Source organism: Nematolebias whitei, chromosome 9 (assembly GCF_014905685.2).
Source record: "Nematolebias whitei isolate Nwh7 chromosome 9, NemWhi1, whole genome shotgun sequence".
Classification (NCBI taxonomy): Eukaryota; Metazoa; Chordata; class Actinopteri; order Cyprinodontiformes; family Rivulidae; genus Nematolebias; species Nematolebias whitei.
In genome coordinates this window covers 52380957-52396990 of record NC_056506.1, presented here as the reverse complement: position 1 = coordinate 52396990, position 16034 = coordinate 52380957, and the positions used below count along the sequence as shown (strand labels likewise).

Sequence of the window (16034 nt, the reverse complement as noted above, 5' to 3'; positions counted from 1 at the left end):
TCACCTGTCACAACGCTCACCTGTCACAACGCTCACCTGTCACAACGCTCACCTGTCACAACGTTCACCGCACGTCACTGCAACAACTGGACTAAAATGAGGAACATCTGCAGAGCATGAAGCAGAACACCTGCTCTGAGCACGGATCACTCCTGTGCTGGACTTCAGTCTGCTCAGTGAGAACAACTCATGATGCTTCTCTCCATGGACCTGGTGCTGCTCAACCATCTGTCCTCTGGACGGTTCTGGAGGGGTTCTCCTCTCACTTCATGATCAATGATGGATCCTATGGTTCTTTAGACTCTAGAGGACAAACTGTGGAGGTCCTGGCAAAACCTCTGGCTGCTCTGGACTCAGAGGTCAACTGAAACATGTTTCCCTCCTGTTTGGTGGAGAGGAGGAGCTTCATGTAGCACAAACATGTAAACAATGTTTGTTTACTCATGCAAACAAACAAACAGACTCCGGTTTTGGGTCCAGAACTTTACCAGTCAGACCCGAGGGGGACGTTTGTACCGCGGCTGTGACGTCACGCTCAGACGGCATTAATCCTCCAATCAGGACGCTCCGTCACGTTAAGGTCGTTTTACAGTCTCTGATCAGCTGTTCGAACCGATACATGATGACGTCATCCGATCGCTTATCGACTAAGCCCGTCGGAAGCGGTGAGGGATCAAAGCGGGTAAAGCGCGTGCTGCGGAGGCCCGCAGGCTCCCCCACTCCCCCCCCCCCCCCGCGCCCCCACCCCCTCCCCAGTGCCTCCTACCTTCTCCTGCGCGCGGTTCAGCCGCTTCTGGACGTTTTTAGCGAATATTCCCGATTTGATCTCCGCCATGATGGAGTTGAGGAGGATTACCGTGCAGGAGAACGGAAGGAGCGCGCGTGCGCGTACATGTACAAGGGGCGGGGCTGAGAGCAGGTCTAACTGCTAATTGGATGGATGTTTCTCTCAATGCTCTCTCTCTCTCACACACACACACACACACACACACACACGCACGCACGCACGCACACACACACACACCTGCAGAGGGCAACAGTTTCACATCAAGTTTTCTTTGATATGATCCGTTTCCTCATGAGCAGAAGTTGTTCTGTTTTTTGGTTTAAACTTCAGGGCCACCGTAGCCGACCAAGTTGTGATTTTTTTTTTTCTTTCATTCAACCTTTATTTATTTATATCCTGATGCATGCTCAATAATCCAGGTAGAAAAATCTAAAAAATTAAGTCTGGTCCTCTGGACGTTCAAAAAACAAAACAAAAACAAAAAAAAGGGTAAAAAGTATCAGAGAAACTGAGACGTTTATTTTCTAAACATAACGTCCCAGTGGCTTTTAAACCCCAAAATACATTAAAGACTGGTTCATCCCAAAGATCCAGTCCCCCGGCACAAACAGAGTAATGTTGTGTATGCTGTTCAGTGTCAGGAGGGTGATCAGTCTTACATCGGGGAAACTAAACAGCCACTGGCCAAAAGAATGGCCCAGCACAGAAGATCAACATCATCAGGCCAGGACTCTGAGGTCTACACTCATCTCCAGGTCAGAGGTCACTCTTTCAGGGATGAAGATGTTCACATCCTGGACAGAGAGGAACGATGGTTTGAGAGAGGAGTAAAGGAGGCCATCTTTGTGAAAAGAAATCGTCCATCGTTAAACAGGGGTGGAGCCTCCAGGTTCAACTGTCCCCCTCTTACAATGCTGTGATTGCTAGTATCACTCAGCCCTCTGTGAACAGTAAACAGCCATCAGGTGCTAATGATCCATTGTTAGGCTGATGGTCCTTCTTGAGCATGTGATCAGCTGGTTCTGGTTGTCAGCAGCAAACTGGTTGATCCACTCTGAGAAGGTGCTATTTAAGAGACTGAGGCCCTATTTACACGGACACGATGGGGGGAAACGTAGGTTTTTTCGTATGTTAATTAGAGGAAAAGATTTGCGTTGACATGGTCAGATTTTGTGTTTACATGCATCTGGAGGATGCAGAACACACTTTTTAATAGTGTGTTCAGTTTAATTATCAGTGTTTGTGTGACATACAGTTTGTGGTGTTGAATAAATAAATAAAATAAAAATTAAACCTGATGTCTTCATTTTCAACTTTAATAACATGCAATATGTTTAACATCATTTTAATCACATAATTTGAATGACATAATGTCCAGAAAGCTTCATTATATAGCACAAACTTAAGATAAATACTGTTTATTATTATTAAACTTGTTATTTAGCACATAGTATGTTCTAGTGCAGTGCGCCGTGTGCACGTGCCTCGTTCTATAAACAGTGATATTAGAACTGGATCAGATTGTGTCTCTTCCAACACAGATGTCGGTCACAGCAGCTGGAATCTGACGTAGATTAACTACGAGATTAAAAATATATTCCATCAGTCGTAGTTCTGAAAGCAGTGTATCCACCGCCATGTTGATAGAAATATAGCGTTGGTCCGTGCGTGCGTGTGTGCATGTGGTTTAACACAAAGCCTTAGCGGGAGATGTTACATTATCAGTGGGGGGTCAGAGAAAAACCTCCACTCTGGAAGGTGGGTTCAGAAACCTCTGGATTCAAAGAGGGGGGCCACTGGTGTCGTGTAGATGATCAGCAGAACCGCAGAGAGAAAGGAGCGGATTCACTCAAAATATGTGCCGTGTAAACGGCCCCTAAGAGACTGAGCTGAATACAGCACCTCAGACTGAGGAAGTCTTTCGGATGAAAGACGAAACGTTTCTAAAATTGTTTTGTCTTGTTTTTTTGAATGTCCAGAGGACCAAATTTAACTTTTTTAGATGTGATTTTGTTTCTTGTATACAGATTATCTTATTTTAGTGATATAAAGTGTAATTCTTGTTTAGTGATTTGTACATCTGTGAGTTAGAATAAAGTTCAACTAAAGGCTGTATCTCATCTTAAAACATATTTGAGGGAAATATTCCTCAGATTTAATAATTTTGTCTTTTTATGATTTTTCAGCTGCGTTAACTTTAATTAACAGATTATTTAATAAAGTCAGAGTGAAAACAGGATTTCATGATAAAGCGGCACCGTTTATTTATTTATTTTTTTTCCACTGATAGAAAAAAAAAAAAAAAATCAAACTATTTTTATACATTTGGATTCCAAAAAAGTTGGGACACTAAACAAATAGTGAATAAAAACCGAATGCAATGATGTGGAGGTGCCAACATCTAATATTTTATTCAGAATAGAACACAAATCACAGATCAAAAGTTTAAACTGAGAGAATGTATCATTTTAAGGGAAAAATCTGTTGTTTCCAAATTTCATGGCGTCAATAAATCCCAAAAAGTTGGGACAAGTCCATTTTTCCCACTGTGTGGCATCCCCCCTTCTTCTTCCAACACTCAACAGACGTCTGGGGACAGAGGAGACCAGTTTCTCCAGTTTAGAAATAGGAATGCTCTCCCATTCATGTCTAATACAGGCCTCTAACTGTTCAATCGTCTTGGGCCTTCTTTGTGGCACCTTCCTCTTTATGATGCACCAAATGTTCTCTATAGGTGAAAGATCTGGACTGCAGGCTGGCCATTTCAGTACCCGGATCCTTCTCCTACGTAGCCATGATGTTGTGATTGCTGCAGAATGTGGTCTGGCATTATGGTGTTGAAAAATGCAGGGTCTTCTCTGAAAGAGATGACGTCTAGATGGGAGCATATGTTGTTCTAGAACCTGAACATAGTTCTTTGCATTAATGGTGCCTTTCCAGACATGCAAGCTGCCCATGCCACAAGCGCTCATGCAACCCCATACCATCAGTGATGCAGGCTTCTGAACGGAGCGTTGATAACAACTTGGGCTATCCTTGTCCTCTCTGGTCCGGATGACATGGCGTCCCAGTGTTCCATAAAGAACTTCAAATCGTGACTCATCTGACCACAGAACAGTCTTCCATTTTGCCACACTCCATTTTAAATGACCCCTGGCCCAGTGCAAACGTCTGAGCTTGTGGAGCTTGCTTAGAAAAGGCTTCCTCTTTGCACTGTAGAGTTTCAGCTGGCAACAGCGGATGGCACGGTGGATTGTGTTAGCTGACAATGCTTTCTGGAAGTATTCCTGAGCCCATTCTGTTGTTTCCTTGACAGTGGCATTCCTGTTTGAGGTGCAGTGACGTTTAAGGGCCCGGAGATCACGAGCATCCAGTAGAGTTTTACGGCCTTGACCCTTACGCACAGCGATTGTTCCAGATTCTCTGAATCTTTTGATGATGTTATGCACGGTTGATGATGATAACTTAAAAGTCTTTGCTATTTTACGCTGGATAACACCATCTTGGTATTGCTGCACTATCTTTCTGTTCAACAATGGTGGAATTGGTGATCCTCTTACCATCTTGGCTTCTGAGAGACACTGACACTGAGAAGCTCTTTTTATACCCAATCATGTTGTCAATTGACCTAATTACCATACCATACCACTTTATTTATAAAGCACTTAAAACAGCTACAAGGCCAACCAAAGAGCTGTACAGACAGAACAACAGGTAACACACAAAGCAAAATACAAGATGAGGTAAATCAGAATATAGATATAAAAACGATGCAGATAATGACAACAAACCAGTGTGAAGCGAACAGGATCAAAACACAGATCATCTGGTGTTGAAAGCTACTGAATAGTAGTGAATTTTTAAGCGGGACTTGAAAACCGAGAGGGAAGGGGCCTGTGTTAATTGGTCTTCCAGCTGTTCGTTATATGCTCAATTTCCTTTTTCCAGCCACTTATTGCTACTTGTCCCAACTTTTTTGGGATTTGTTGACACTGAAATTTTGAATTAACATATTTTTCCTTTAAAATTTACATTTACTCAGATTAAACTTTGATCTGTCATCTGTTATATTACGAATAAAATATTGACATTTTTCATCTCCACATCATTGCATTCAGTTTTTATTACAATTTGTTTAGTGTCCCAAATTTTTTGGAATCCCGTTTGTACAAAAAATGTTTGTTTTTTTAAGTTTCCACCCTCCGTCCCAGTCCTCTTGCCTGCCAGGGTTCCAAATCCGGCCTTTGTGAGCACGCAAGGCCGGGGCTCAGGGTCCAGCCTCGCGTGCTTCAATGGGTCGGCAGCTCGTATGATCCTCCGCGGTGACTCCGCTCGCCCTGAATTTTGTCGTCGATCACCAAGCTCAAAAAACACCTGCACTTCAGCATTAGAACACAGTGTTGTCATTATTGTTTTTGAAATATTAAAAATAGGTCCAGCCGCTGCTCTGAGTATTTGCAAATGGCGGATCGGTGAAAAGCTTTCTGAAAGATCCAGTGACTCCTCTCTTTGACCAATCAGTGACCGACAGTGTACTTACGTCACGTACTTACGGCTCGCTTGGACCCCTTGAAAAGAAGGGACAAAAAAAGGGGCAGATGCAGCTAAAAAGTACTAGTGGAAAAGCGTTCAAAACCGTAGTGAACTGAGCTTACCTGATACGCACCGTCACAGTGGAAAAGAGGCATAAGGTAGTGAAGCATGACTACACCTGGACTTAAAAGCAATGCTGGAATAATCTAACAAAGTTCAAGTCTGATTATAGGGCGATTAAGAACCACAAAAAGCAGAGTGGCTCGAACACATTTACGATGACTCCCACTTTTTATTGACGATCCCACACACAGAGCGGAAAAACAGGTCAGCCTTCACTGTGATGGCAAATCACCTCCACCTGAGAAGAACTGAAAAGATTTAAGGATTCAAAGATTCAAGGTTCTTTATTTGTCGTTCCACCACATGTGGTACATGTGGTGGAACAAAATTGTGTACACAGGGTCCCAGTTACATCCAACAAAAGTATTAAAATGTAAAAGAAAAACAGTGATAATATTTAAGATATGAACTAAGAAAGACGTTAATCAAAATACACTAAACACTAATAGCATAAAAACAATACACCGAACAGCAGCACAAACAGTGTGTGAGCAGGTGTGCATGCATGAACAGAGCAACATGAAACAGATCAGCAGCAACATGATAGGATTTTTCACAGTGATTATCCTGGTTAGAGATTTATGAGTCTATCAGCCTCAGGGTAAAAGCTGTTCCTTAGATGAGAAGAGTGTGGAGCCACCCTCACCAATGGCAAAATTGCATTACCTGTATTGTTACTGCTAAAAAAAGGCAGAGGAATAGCTGAACATCTGACATGCAGAGCAAGTGAGAACATAAGAAGCTGGGAGAGAACCAGAAGCCATGCTAAGCTAACGCTAGCAAGAGTTATCAGATTTTAAATACATCAATAAAAGCAAAGGTGTTGAAAAACAAAAAGGTGTTTCAAGCACAATCCAACAGCAGAAAAACAGTTGTACTGAAGGTGTTTGTGTTCTAGAATGTAAAACTGCACAACAGATAGATAAATCCAGTAAAACAAAAGATTCCACAAGCAAACTAATTATTCCTGATGAACCTTAATTACTTAAATTGTGGTCATTGGGAGTGGTGGTGTAGAGGTTAGAGAAGGTGAGCCTGTGATTGGAAGGTCACCAGTTTGACCCCCCCGGGCTGACAAAATCAAAAAGTGAGTGGGAAAGGTGTAACACCCACACCTGCCTCCATCTTCATTTGCCCCAAGCTGGGACCTTGAGCAAGGCCCTTAACCCTCACCATCTGCTCCCTCTGGCACCTAGATGGCAGCTCTCTGCTCCGCACAGAGGGCCGTGGTAGCTTGGTGGTCTGTGGTTGTATCAGGAAGGGCGTTCGGCATAAAAACAACTGACAAACCTTTGTGCGAGTTATTTCACTGTAGTGACCCCTGAGGAAGGGAGCATCTGAAAGAAAATAATTATTTATTAAATTGTGGTCATTACCTGTTAAGTGACACATGCCTTATTGTAAATGTCCACCATTCCAATAGTCAAGTTCTGCTTTGTGAAATATGAGCCCAGTTTGTTCATATTTCTAATATTAATATTTATGCCGAGCTATGTTATGGAAAGGTTAGGGTTATCTGCATTCCAGTTTGGACTCTGAATCCATATTTTAAAAAGCAACAGGTGAATCATAGACCACATCTCAGGTGATGAGAATCCCGTTACACCTGCACCTCAGCAGCAGGGGGCATACTGATGTCAGATCTGATTCACATGAACATTCCATCTGCTGCCTCGTCTTCAGTCTATAAAGTCATTTCACACCAACGAAGATTCTCCTCCATGTGAGGTGTCGAAGATGCTGCTTTGACTCAACCATGTGTGTCTGTGTGGTATGGATGAATCAGGAATGATGTCTTCCTCCTCGTCCCTCCTTCATCCTCCATTTCTGTTGTGACATCCGATCAGGATGAAACAAACACTGCGAACATATTCCATTTATTTTTCATACAGCCAGAGTTTCACTGTGTGTGTGTGTGTGTGTGTGTGTGTGTGTGTGTGTGTGTGTGTGTGTGTGTGTGTGTGTGTGTGAGAGAGAGAGTCAGAGGGAACCCCTCTGTGGATGGAGGGAGGGATTTAACAGCCTCTGAAGTATAACCGTTGTCAGGGACAGAGAGGGAGATTGCAGTGACCCTGCTCAGTGTTCATTTGGCTCACGCCAGCAGAACTTCAGGACCACCACCGGACCAGATCCACCAGCAGCACAGCTACCACTGGACCAGAGAAATAGAACTTCAGCGCTTCAGGTTTTAACAAATTTGCATCCGACCACCAGGAGCAAACTTAAATTTATCTGTTGATTTTTTTTTTTTACAGCTGGCTGCAGTTCCTGTTGCTTTTCTCCATCCCAGACACCAGAAAAAGGATCAAGCTATACCATCTGACCCAACAAACCCAAACCAATTGACCCACTTGGCACATCTCAATCAAACCAACCAATCCAAGCCAATTAATCCATCAACCATATGGTCTGATGGACTCTGACAGACAACTTTATTGTTGACCTTCTTTGTCTCCCCCTGGACTGCTATACTGTTTTACCCTACAACAACTGGCCTCTGCTGACAGTATTAACGTGACCCTCTGCTGGAAATCTGCTTCAAAAACCGTAATGAGTTCTTGGGTGGCTATGTTCTTCTTTGTGCCCATTTTTTGGGAGGTTGGTGCATGTCTGACCATTTCTTCATCGCTGGACCCAGAGCCAAGACTCCAGGAGGGCACACCATCCTATGATTGTCCATCCTGCTCTTTGTCGCAGATCAAGATAAACTCGTCTTGGTCCAGGGGTCAGAGTGACATGGTGGAAGCAGTGAAGCGTCACATCCTGAACATGCTGCACTTGAGTGCCCGGCCCAACCTGACACAGCCAGTTCCTCAAGCTGCCTTGCTCAATGCCATCAAAAAACTTCACGTTGGTCATGTGGCAGAAGACGGCAGTGTAGAGATCCAGGAGAAGAGTTCAGGCTCAAGGGACTCGGCTGCATCTGAACCTTCTGAAATCATCGCCTTTGGGGAGCCAGGTGAGTCCAGAGCTAAAACAAATTAACTTTGTGTTGGATTTTTCAGCTCATTCAGACTGAGGCCAGCTTGAGTTTAAGGGTTCAGGGTGTAAGTTTGATCAGTTCTGGGTTACTGCAGGTTACAAAGGACTTCTAAAGCCCAGCATTAAGCTGACTGGTCAGTTGAAACAGCTCCTGACAGGAAGTGTGCCTCACACTAACACATAAGAATATGAATAATCTAGCTTGGACTCCACAATTGTGGAACATTCAAATTAAACTTGGACTGTACCGATGTTTGATGTCATCTTATCTATGGATTATCTCTTATCAGCTCATTTATATAAACCAAGAAAGGTTTGTTTATGAATTTCAGACGATTAGAAAAAATTTATTAAGAGGTCATGTTTGACAGCAAAAAGCTTAAGATTTGTTTCTCTCTGTTGTGCTCATTTATGAGCTGAGAACTAAAGTTAAGACAGAAAAAACATTTCATTTAAAAATGACAAAACAAGAAACCCCTCCCTGGGCTGCCACCTTACCGTGGTGGAGGGCTTTGAGTGTCCCAATGATCCTAGGAGCTATGCTGTCAGGGGCTTTACGCCCCTAGTAGCGTCACCCAAGGCAGACAGGTCCTAGGTGAGGGACCAGACAAAGTGCAGCCCAAAAACCCAGATGATGAGAAAAACAAATGGACTTAATGTTCCCTTGCCCGGACGTGGGTCACCGGGGCACCACTCTGGAGCCAAGCCTGGAGGTGGGGCACGCGGGCGAGCACCTGGTGGCCGGGCTTTTACCCATGGAGCTCGGCCAGGCACAGCCCGAAGAGGAGACGTGGGTCCCCCTTCCCATGGGCTCACCACCTGTGGGAGGGGCCAAAGGGGTCAGGTGAAATGTGGGATGGGTGGTGGCCGAGGACGGGGACCCTGGCAGTCTGATCCTAGGCTACAGAAGCTGGCTATTGGGACGTGGAATGTCACCTCACTGGTGGGGAAGGAGCCTGAGCTGGTGTGTGAGGCTGAGAGGTTCCAGCTAGAAATAGTCTGACTCACCTCTACGCATGGCTCTGGAACCAGTTTCCTTGAGAGGGGCTGGACACTTTTCCACTCTGGAGTTGCCCTTGGTGAGAGGCGCCGAGCAGGAGTGGGCATACTTATTGCCCCCAGTCTTGGTGCCTGTGTGCTGGGGTTCACCCCCGTGAATGAGAGGGTAGCCTCCCTCCGCCTACATGTGGGGGGACAGGTTCTGACTGTCATATGTGCTTATGCACCAAACGGCAGTTCAGATTATCCACCCTTATGGGAATCCTTGGAGGGAGTACTGGAGAGTGCACCTCCTGGGAACTCCCTTGTTCTGCTGGGGGACTTCAAAGCTCACGTGGGCAATGACAGTGAGACCTGGAGGGTCGTGGTTGGGAGGAACGGCCCCCCTGATCTGAACCTGAGTGGTGTTCTGTTGTTGGACTTCTATGCTCATCATGGATTGTCCATAACAAACACAATGTTCAAGCATAAGGGTGTCCATATGTGCTCTTGGTACCAGGACACCCTAGGCCGTAGTTCAAGGATTGACTTTGTTGTCATCGCATCTGATCTGCGGCCACATGTCTTGGACACTCAGGTGAAGAGAGGGGCAGAGCTGTCCACTGATCACTACCTGGTGGTGAGTTGGCTCCGATGGTGGGGGAAGATGCCGGTCAGACCTGGCAGACCCAAACGTATTGTGAGAGTTTGCTGGGAACGTCTGGCAGAGTCTCCTGTGAGACGAAGCTTTAACTCCCACCTTCGGGAGAACTTCAAACATGTTCCGGGGGAGGTAGGGGACATTGAGTCCGAGTGGGCCATGTTCTGTGCCTCTATTGTCAAGGTGGCTTACCAAAGCTGCGGCCACAAGGTTGTCGGTGCCTGTTGCAGCTGCAACCCTTGAACCCAGTGGTAGACACCGGCGGTGAGGGATGCTGCCAGGCTGAAGGAGGAGTCCTATTGGGCCTTTTGGGCCTGTGGGACCCCGGAAGCAGCTGATGTGTACCGGCAGTCCAAGCGACATGCGACTCGGATGGTCGCCAAGTCAAAAACTCAGGCATGGGAGGAGTTCGGAGAGGCCATGGAGAATGACTTGCGCACAGCTTCAAGGCGATTCTGGACAACCATCCGGCGTCTCGGGGGGGAGTGGTACACCACCAACACTGTTGATAGTGGGGGTAGTGTACTGCTGACCTCAACTCGGGATGTCGTGGGTCAGTGGGCGGAATACTTTGAAGACCTCCTCAAACCCACCGGCATGTCTTCAACTGAGGAAGCGGAGCCTGGGGACTCTGGGTTGGGCCCTCCAACCTCTGGTGCTGATGTCACCAAGGTAGTTAAAAAGCTCCTCGGTAGCAGGGCCCCAGGTGTGGATGAGATTTGCCCAGAGTTCCTTAAGCCTCTGGATGTTTTAGGGTTGTGTTGGTTTACGCAACTCTGCAATATTGCGTGGATATCGGGGGAAGTTCCCCTGGATTGGCAGACCGGGGTGGTGGTCCCCCTATTGAAAAAGGGGGACCGTAGAGTGTGTTCCAAACACAGGGCTATCACGCTCTTAAGCCTCCCTGGTAAGGTCTATTCGGGGTTTTGGAGAGGAGAGTCCATCGGATAGTCAAACCTCAGATTCAGGAGAAGCAGTACAGTTTTTGTCCTGGCTGTGGAACACTGGACCAGCTCTACACTCTCAGCAGGGTTCTGGAGGGTGCGTGGGAGTTTGCCCAACCGGTCTACATGTGCTTTGTGGACTTGGAGAAGGCGTTCGACTGCGTCCCTTGAGGAACCCTGTGGGGGTACTCTGGGAGTATGGGGTACCAGGCCCTTTGATACGGGCTGTTAGGTCCCTGTATGACCGGTGTCAGAGCCTGGTCCGCATTGCCGGCAGTAAGTCGGGCTCATTCCCGGTGAGAATTGGACTCCACCAAGGTTGCCCTTTGTCACCAATTCTGTTCATAACTTTTATGGACAGAATTTCTAGGCGCAGCCAAGGTGTTGAGGGGATCTGTTTTGGTGGCCTTAGGATCATCCCTCTGCTTTTTGCAGATGATGTGGTCCTATTGGCTTCATTAGATCGCGATCTACAGCTTTCGCTGGAGCAGTTCGCAGCAGAGTGCGATGCAGCCGGGATGAAGATCAGTTCCTCCAAATCCGAGACCATGGTCTTGAGCTGGAAAAGGGTAGAGTGCCCTCTCCTGGTCAGGGAGGAGGTTCTGCCCCAGTTGGAGGAGTTCAAGTATCTTGGGGTCTTGTTAACGAATGAGGGAAAAATTAAGTGTGAGCTCAATAGGCGGATAGGTGCAGTGTCCGCAGTGAAGCAAGTGCTGTACAGGTCTGTTGTGGTGTTAAACTGTCCATCTGGATGCGTCGCTGATCCGCTCTACTCCAGCCTGCTACAACTACAATACAATAAATACAATACAACTTTATTTATAAAGCACTTTAAAACAACACTGTTGGCCAAAGTGCTGTACACTAACACAAACAAGCATAAAAACTATGAACTCAACAAATACCATTAAAGTAATTAACTACCAAATCATAAAGCAGCAAACAGTAACAACAATAAAACAAATATCATAAAACAGTAAAGCCAACATTTCAAGCTGCGTTAAAAGCCAAAGAGAAAAAATGAGTCTTCAGAGCAGATTTAAAAACAGGAAGTGAGTCAGCTTGTCTGACGTGCAGAGGCAGCTTGTTCCACAGTTTAGGGGCAGCGACTGAGAACGCTCGGTCACCTCTCAGCTTCCTGTTGGACTTTGGGACGGCCAACAGCAGCTGATCAGCTGACCTAAGAGAGTGTGGGGGATTGTACGGCTGGAGAAGGTCGGACAGATACTGTGGGGCAAGACCATGAAGACATTTGAATACAAACAAAAGAACCTTAAAATTAATCCGGAAACGAACTGGGAGCCAGTGTAGCGATTTTAAGACGGGTAATGTGCTCTCGTTTTCTAGTGCCAGTTAAAAGACGAGCAGCAGCATTCTGACAGTCCACACCCATCTCCAGAGCAGGGGTTCACCGAGCGGAAATTCCCTCAGTGCCCCCTGGAGCCGAGCCTGACGGAGGCTTCATCGGAGCAAGATGTCCAGGTGGACCAGCATCCCGTGCCTCCGGTTAGCGTAACCCAGACGGTGACACCGCTCTCCAACTGAGCTCACCAGCATGCGTTCCAGACGGCCACAGCGAACAACACGTTACGCTGTTGGCGTACACGTTCAGAGGTGGGAAGAGACGGTGGGCCCTCTGACATTCGGCTAGCTCCACTCTCGTAGTGGCTGTTCGCTAACGGCGCTGTCGGCCCCTGCAGTACGCTCCATCTGCAGGGCAGCTGACGTCATCCCCAACCGGTGCGCCTCTTTTGCCGTCTGCCGCCCCGTATCGCAGTCGGAGAACGAGGTCCCAGAGGTTCTTCTGGCTCATCACTCCACCTTCCTCTCAGGAGAGCTGCAGAAGTTTTTTGTTGAAGGGCCTTTCATCAGCGAGAGATCATTTCAAGATGCTCCACGGCTGCACAACGCCTCCCCAGCTCTGTTACGCCAGCCCCTCCCATCAGACGTCCTCGGCATCCGGAAGTTCAATTTTTCCCAGTCTCGGCAAACAGGGGGCCCTCTAGGACAACAAACAGAGCTCAGGGGAAGATAACCAGGTATCAGTTGCTGGATGTGTGTTGATGACACGATGTAGAATAAACATCATTATTTGATGAAGTGTCTTTTAGCCAGGCTGTCAGCACGAATGATATGACAAGCGGCCCCATCACACACATCACGAATGAGCCTTTTAAGGTTGTTTCATTCACTGCCAGCGGTGCCAACACGCGCTCCCGCGGCACGAGCAACCTTCACCTATAAGGCGCTGCGTTATGAAAGTGCACACGCAGCTCTCAGCACCCGCCGTTCACGTCAACGTTGTAGTGAACTAGGCCTGAGGTCAAATCCTGACCTTAAGGACCTTATGGGACAGAAACTGTCATTTCATTGATTTGAATCCAGAAATACAGGTTGACCCATCCTGAGACTTTCTTTCTTGAATTAATCAAGTGAAAGAACACTACTTTCTATTATCATTACTATTTTACAAATGTTTGATAATCAAATTGTGTTAGTTCAAACCATTTTTAAATGTTGAAGTGAACTACTCATTTAAATCAACTGTGAAACAGTAATAATGATTGGTAATCCTCATTCAAAGTAGAAATCAGGTTAATGATGCATTGTCTGATTTTCTGTCTTCAATGAGCAAGTTGTGTAAGTTGGTCAAAGTTCAAGTTTCGGTCAACTGCAAGTTTACTGAAAAAGAAATGTCATGTTTAACTTTCACAGAAAGATACTAGAGAATTGACTCCACGAAGTCTGAGTTCTTCATAATATCTTCTGTCTGTTCTTAAACAATCTAATCTTTTTCCTTGACTTTTTAATAACACCTTACATCACAAAAAACACACCTCTGTTGGTCCATCGACCAATCAGAAAGTCCTCAAATGAACCGGAAGTGACCCTTTTTAAAAGGTGCACCACTTCCTAGTTCAGAAGTTCTCAGAGAGGTTCCAGCTCCAGTCGAAGTCCTGGAGAGCTCAGTAGTTCTGAGAAGTTCTCGGCAGTTCTGGGAAGAATGCTGAGGAGAACGCTGAGAGAATGCTGTGAGTTGGTTCCAGCAGTTCCAGAGTTCAGAAGGCTGGAATTCAGGATGCTGGAGGAAGAAAAATAAGCTGAACGGGAGAAGATCAAGGGAATTATGAAATGTCTGTTCTGGATGATCTCACGACTCCTGAGGTTTAGCTGTTCTTACGGAGACGCTGGAAGAGTTGAAAGGAAAGCTCTACACCAACGCTAAAACTATCATCTGCAAAGGTAAAGAGTGGATCTCAACCAAAGTGTACCGTTGGGTCAAGCTGGTCTAGAAGGAGCGTGCTGTTCTGGTATAACAGACAAATTCCCTCCCCATCTCTCTCAACTTAAACTTCATTTTCCATCTTTAAAATTCTTCTTTTTGCTAGAAATCATTCCAGATATTTTTCAGAAATGTCTGTGCGAAGCTTGAAGCAACGGAAAATCATGGCCGTATGGTTTTCCTGATTGGAAAGCTGATTAATTATGTTGTTATTTTCATTTAGCCAAATTAATGTAAATGTGTGATGTGTTTAAATCGTTTTTAAATAAATGACCCACTGTCGTTGGTGAGTCAAAGATAAACACTTTTCCGTCCACATTTTATTAAATTCAATGCACATCATTATACAGTCCAGAAAAATGAAAGAATCCGTTTAATTTATGAATAAATATACAGCATATGTTCATCTACAACGTTAATGTGAGACCGCGGTACGAGCCCAGTAACGTATCTCGCTCTCGGCAGGAGTGACACGCGTTTTCATCGCAGTGGTGTCAAACGTGCGCTCCCGCGGCGTCAACAGTTTTCACAAGCCTCACAGCGGCTCCGCTCCTTCATCCTCGAAGAAGGTTTTTTGAATTAATACTGCAGCTCGTGGAATCACTCAAAAGCTCACGTGAGTCGCAGCCAAGAATGAACGTGTTCTGCAATACGAGCCCAGTGGTAACCTCGCCCCACCGATCCCGCGCGCTGCTTCCTGAACGTACCAGCATCAAATCAGAATCAGAATCAGATTAAACTTTATTGGCATTGCACCGTGATACAACGCGAATATGTACGTACAGTCGTCCGAAGATGGGCGGAGTGCACGAAGCTACGGCTAAAATAATCAGCGCAGCCTTCTTATTCTTATTCAGAATAATATTTTGCTTAGATAAGAAAAGGAAAGAAAATATGAGGAGAGACGGTATAAAAAAAAGATCTCTCACTCCGTGTCATAGACAGGGCACAATTTGAGGCATCAAAAAAACCTACCATAGCAAAGCAACACTAACAGACATTATACATTTACATATAGGCGGTGAAAACATTGAATTTTTAAGGGAAAGTCATTGCAGAGTCCAGAGCCCCCCCTCAGCCATTGTCCAGATAAGAGGTGACATTCATCTTCAGCTCAGTTGAGGTTCTGTTACATGTCCACGGCCTTGGGGGAGGGAGGGGTGAGGAAACAGTCAAAGCATCTTTGTTGTTTTCCAAACATTCCAGGAGGAGTTGAGATAAGTCCGGCATCAAAGCCACATTTTGGGTCAGGCAGAACTCGTAATTGTTGTTTCTGCCTTTAAAGTCTCGCTGGTACATATTCTCTGATGGAAACTCCAAAACAGCCGAATTGATCCTTTACTTCAAAGTCGAGCTCACAGCTTCTCCAGATTATTCCCACCATTCATGAGTGCTGCCAGGGAGATCAGAGTCCTGATACAGCTGCTCCAATTCCCTGTCACAGCTCCACATTCAGTCCGAACACTGTCAAGCTTCAACACCTCCACACGAATTTGTAGACAACCAGATTCCACCAACCCAAACAGTAGATTCTAGTCGTCATTGTAGTGAGTCACGTGTGTACGTGTCACTAGTTGTAGTATGACAATATATCCCCGTTTATATTTATGCATACTTTTCACGAGTTCTTCATTTTTCTGACTGTGTAATGCCGTGCATTGAATTTAACAGAAATGCGAACGAGAGACGTTATTATCTTTGACCCATCAAATGAATGGAGTCATTTATTTTCAGAATCAAAGT

The 16034-nt window shown here is 45.7% G+C and overlaps 2 protein-coding genes across 2 annotated transcripts in view; one reads left to right on the top strand and one right to left on the bottom strand.

Moving 5' to 3' along the window:
• amph (amphiphysin) overlaps positions 1 to 897 on the bottom strand; it is a gene marked incomplete at its 3' end in the record, with an annotated part of 130644 nt that extends 129747 nt beyond the window's left edge. Inside the window, 1 exon segment of the mRNA XM_037682489.1 lies at positions 767 to 897. Coding sequence (XP_037538417.1) covers positions 767 to 835 — 69 coding nt within the window.
• Positions 898 to 7993: 7096 nt separating this feature from the next.
• inhbab (inhibin subunit beta Ab) overlaps positions 7994 to 16034 on the top strand; it is a 31562-nt gene continuing 23521 nt past the window's right edge. Inside the window, exon 1 of the mRNA XM_037682490.1 lies at positions 7994 to 8402. Within this exon, the coding sequence (XP_037538418.1) occupies positions 7994 to 8402 (409 nt within the window). The remainder of the gene's footprint in view (positions 8403 to 16034) is intronic.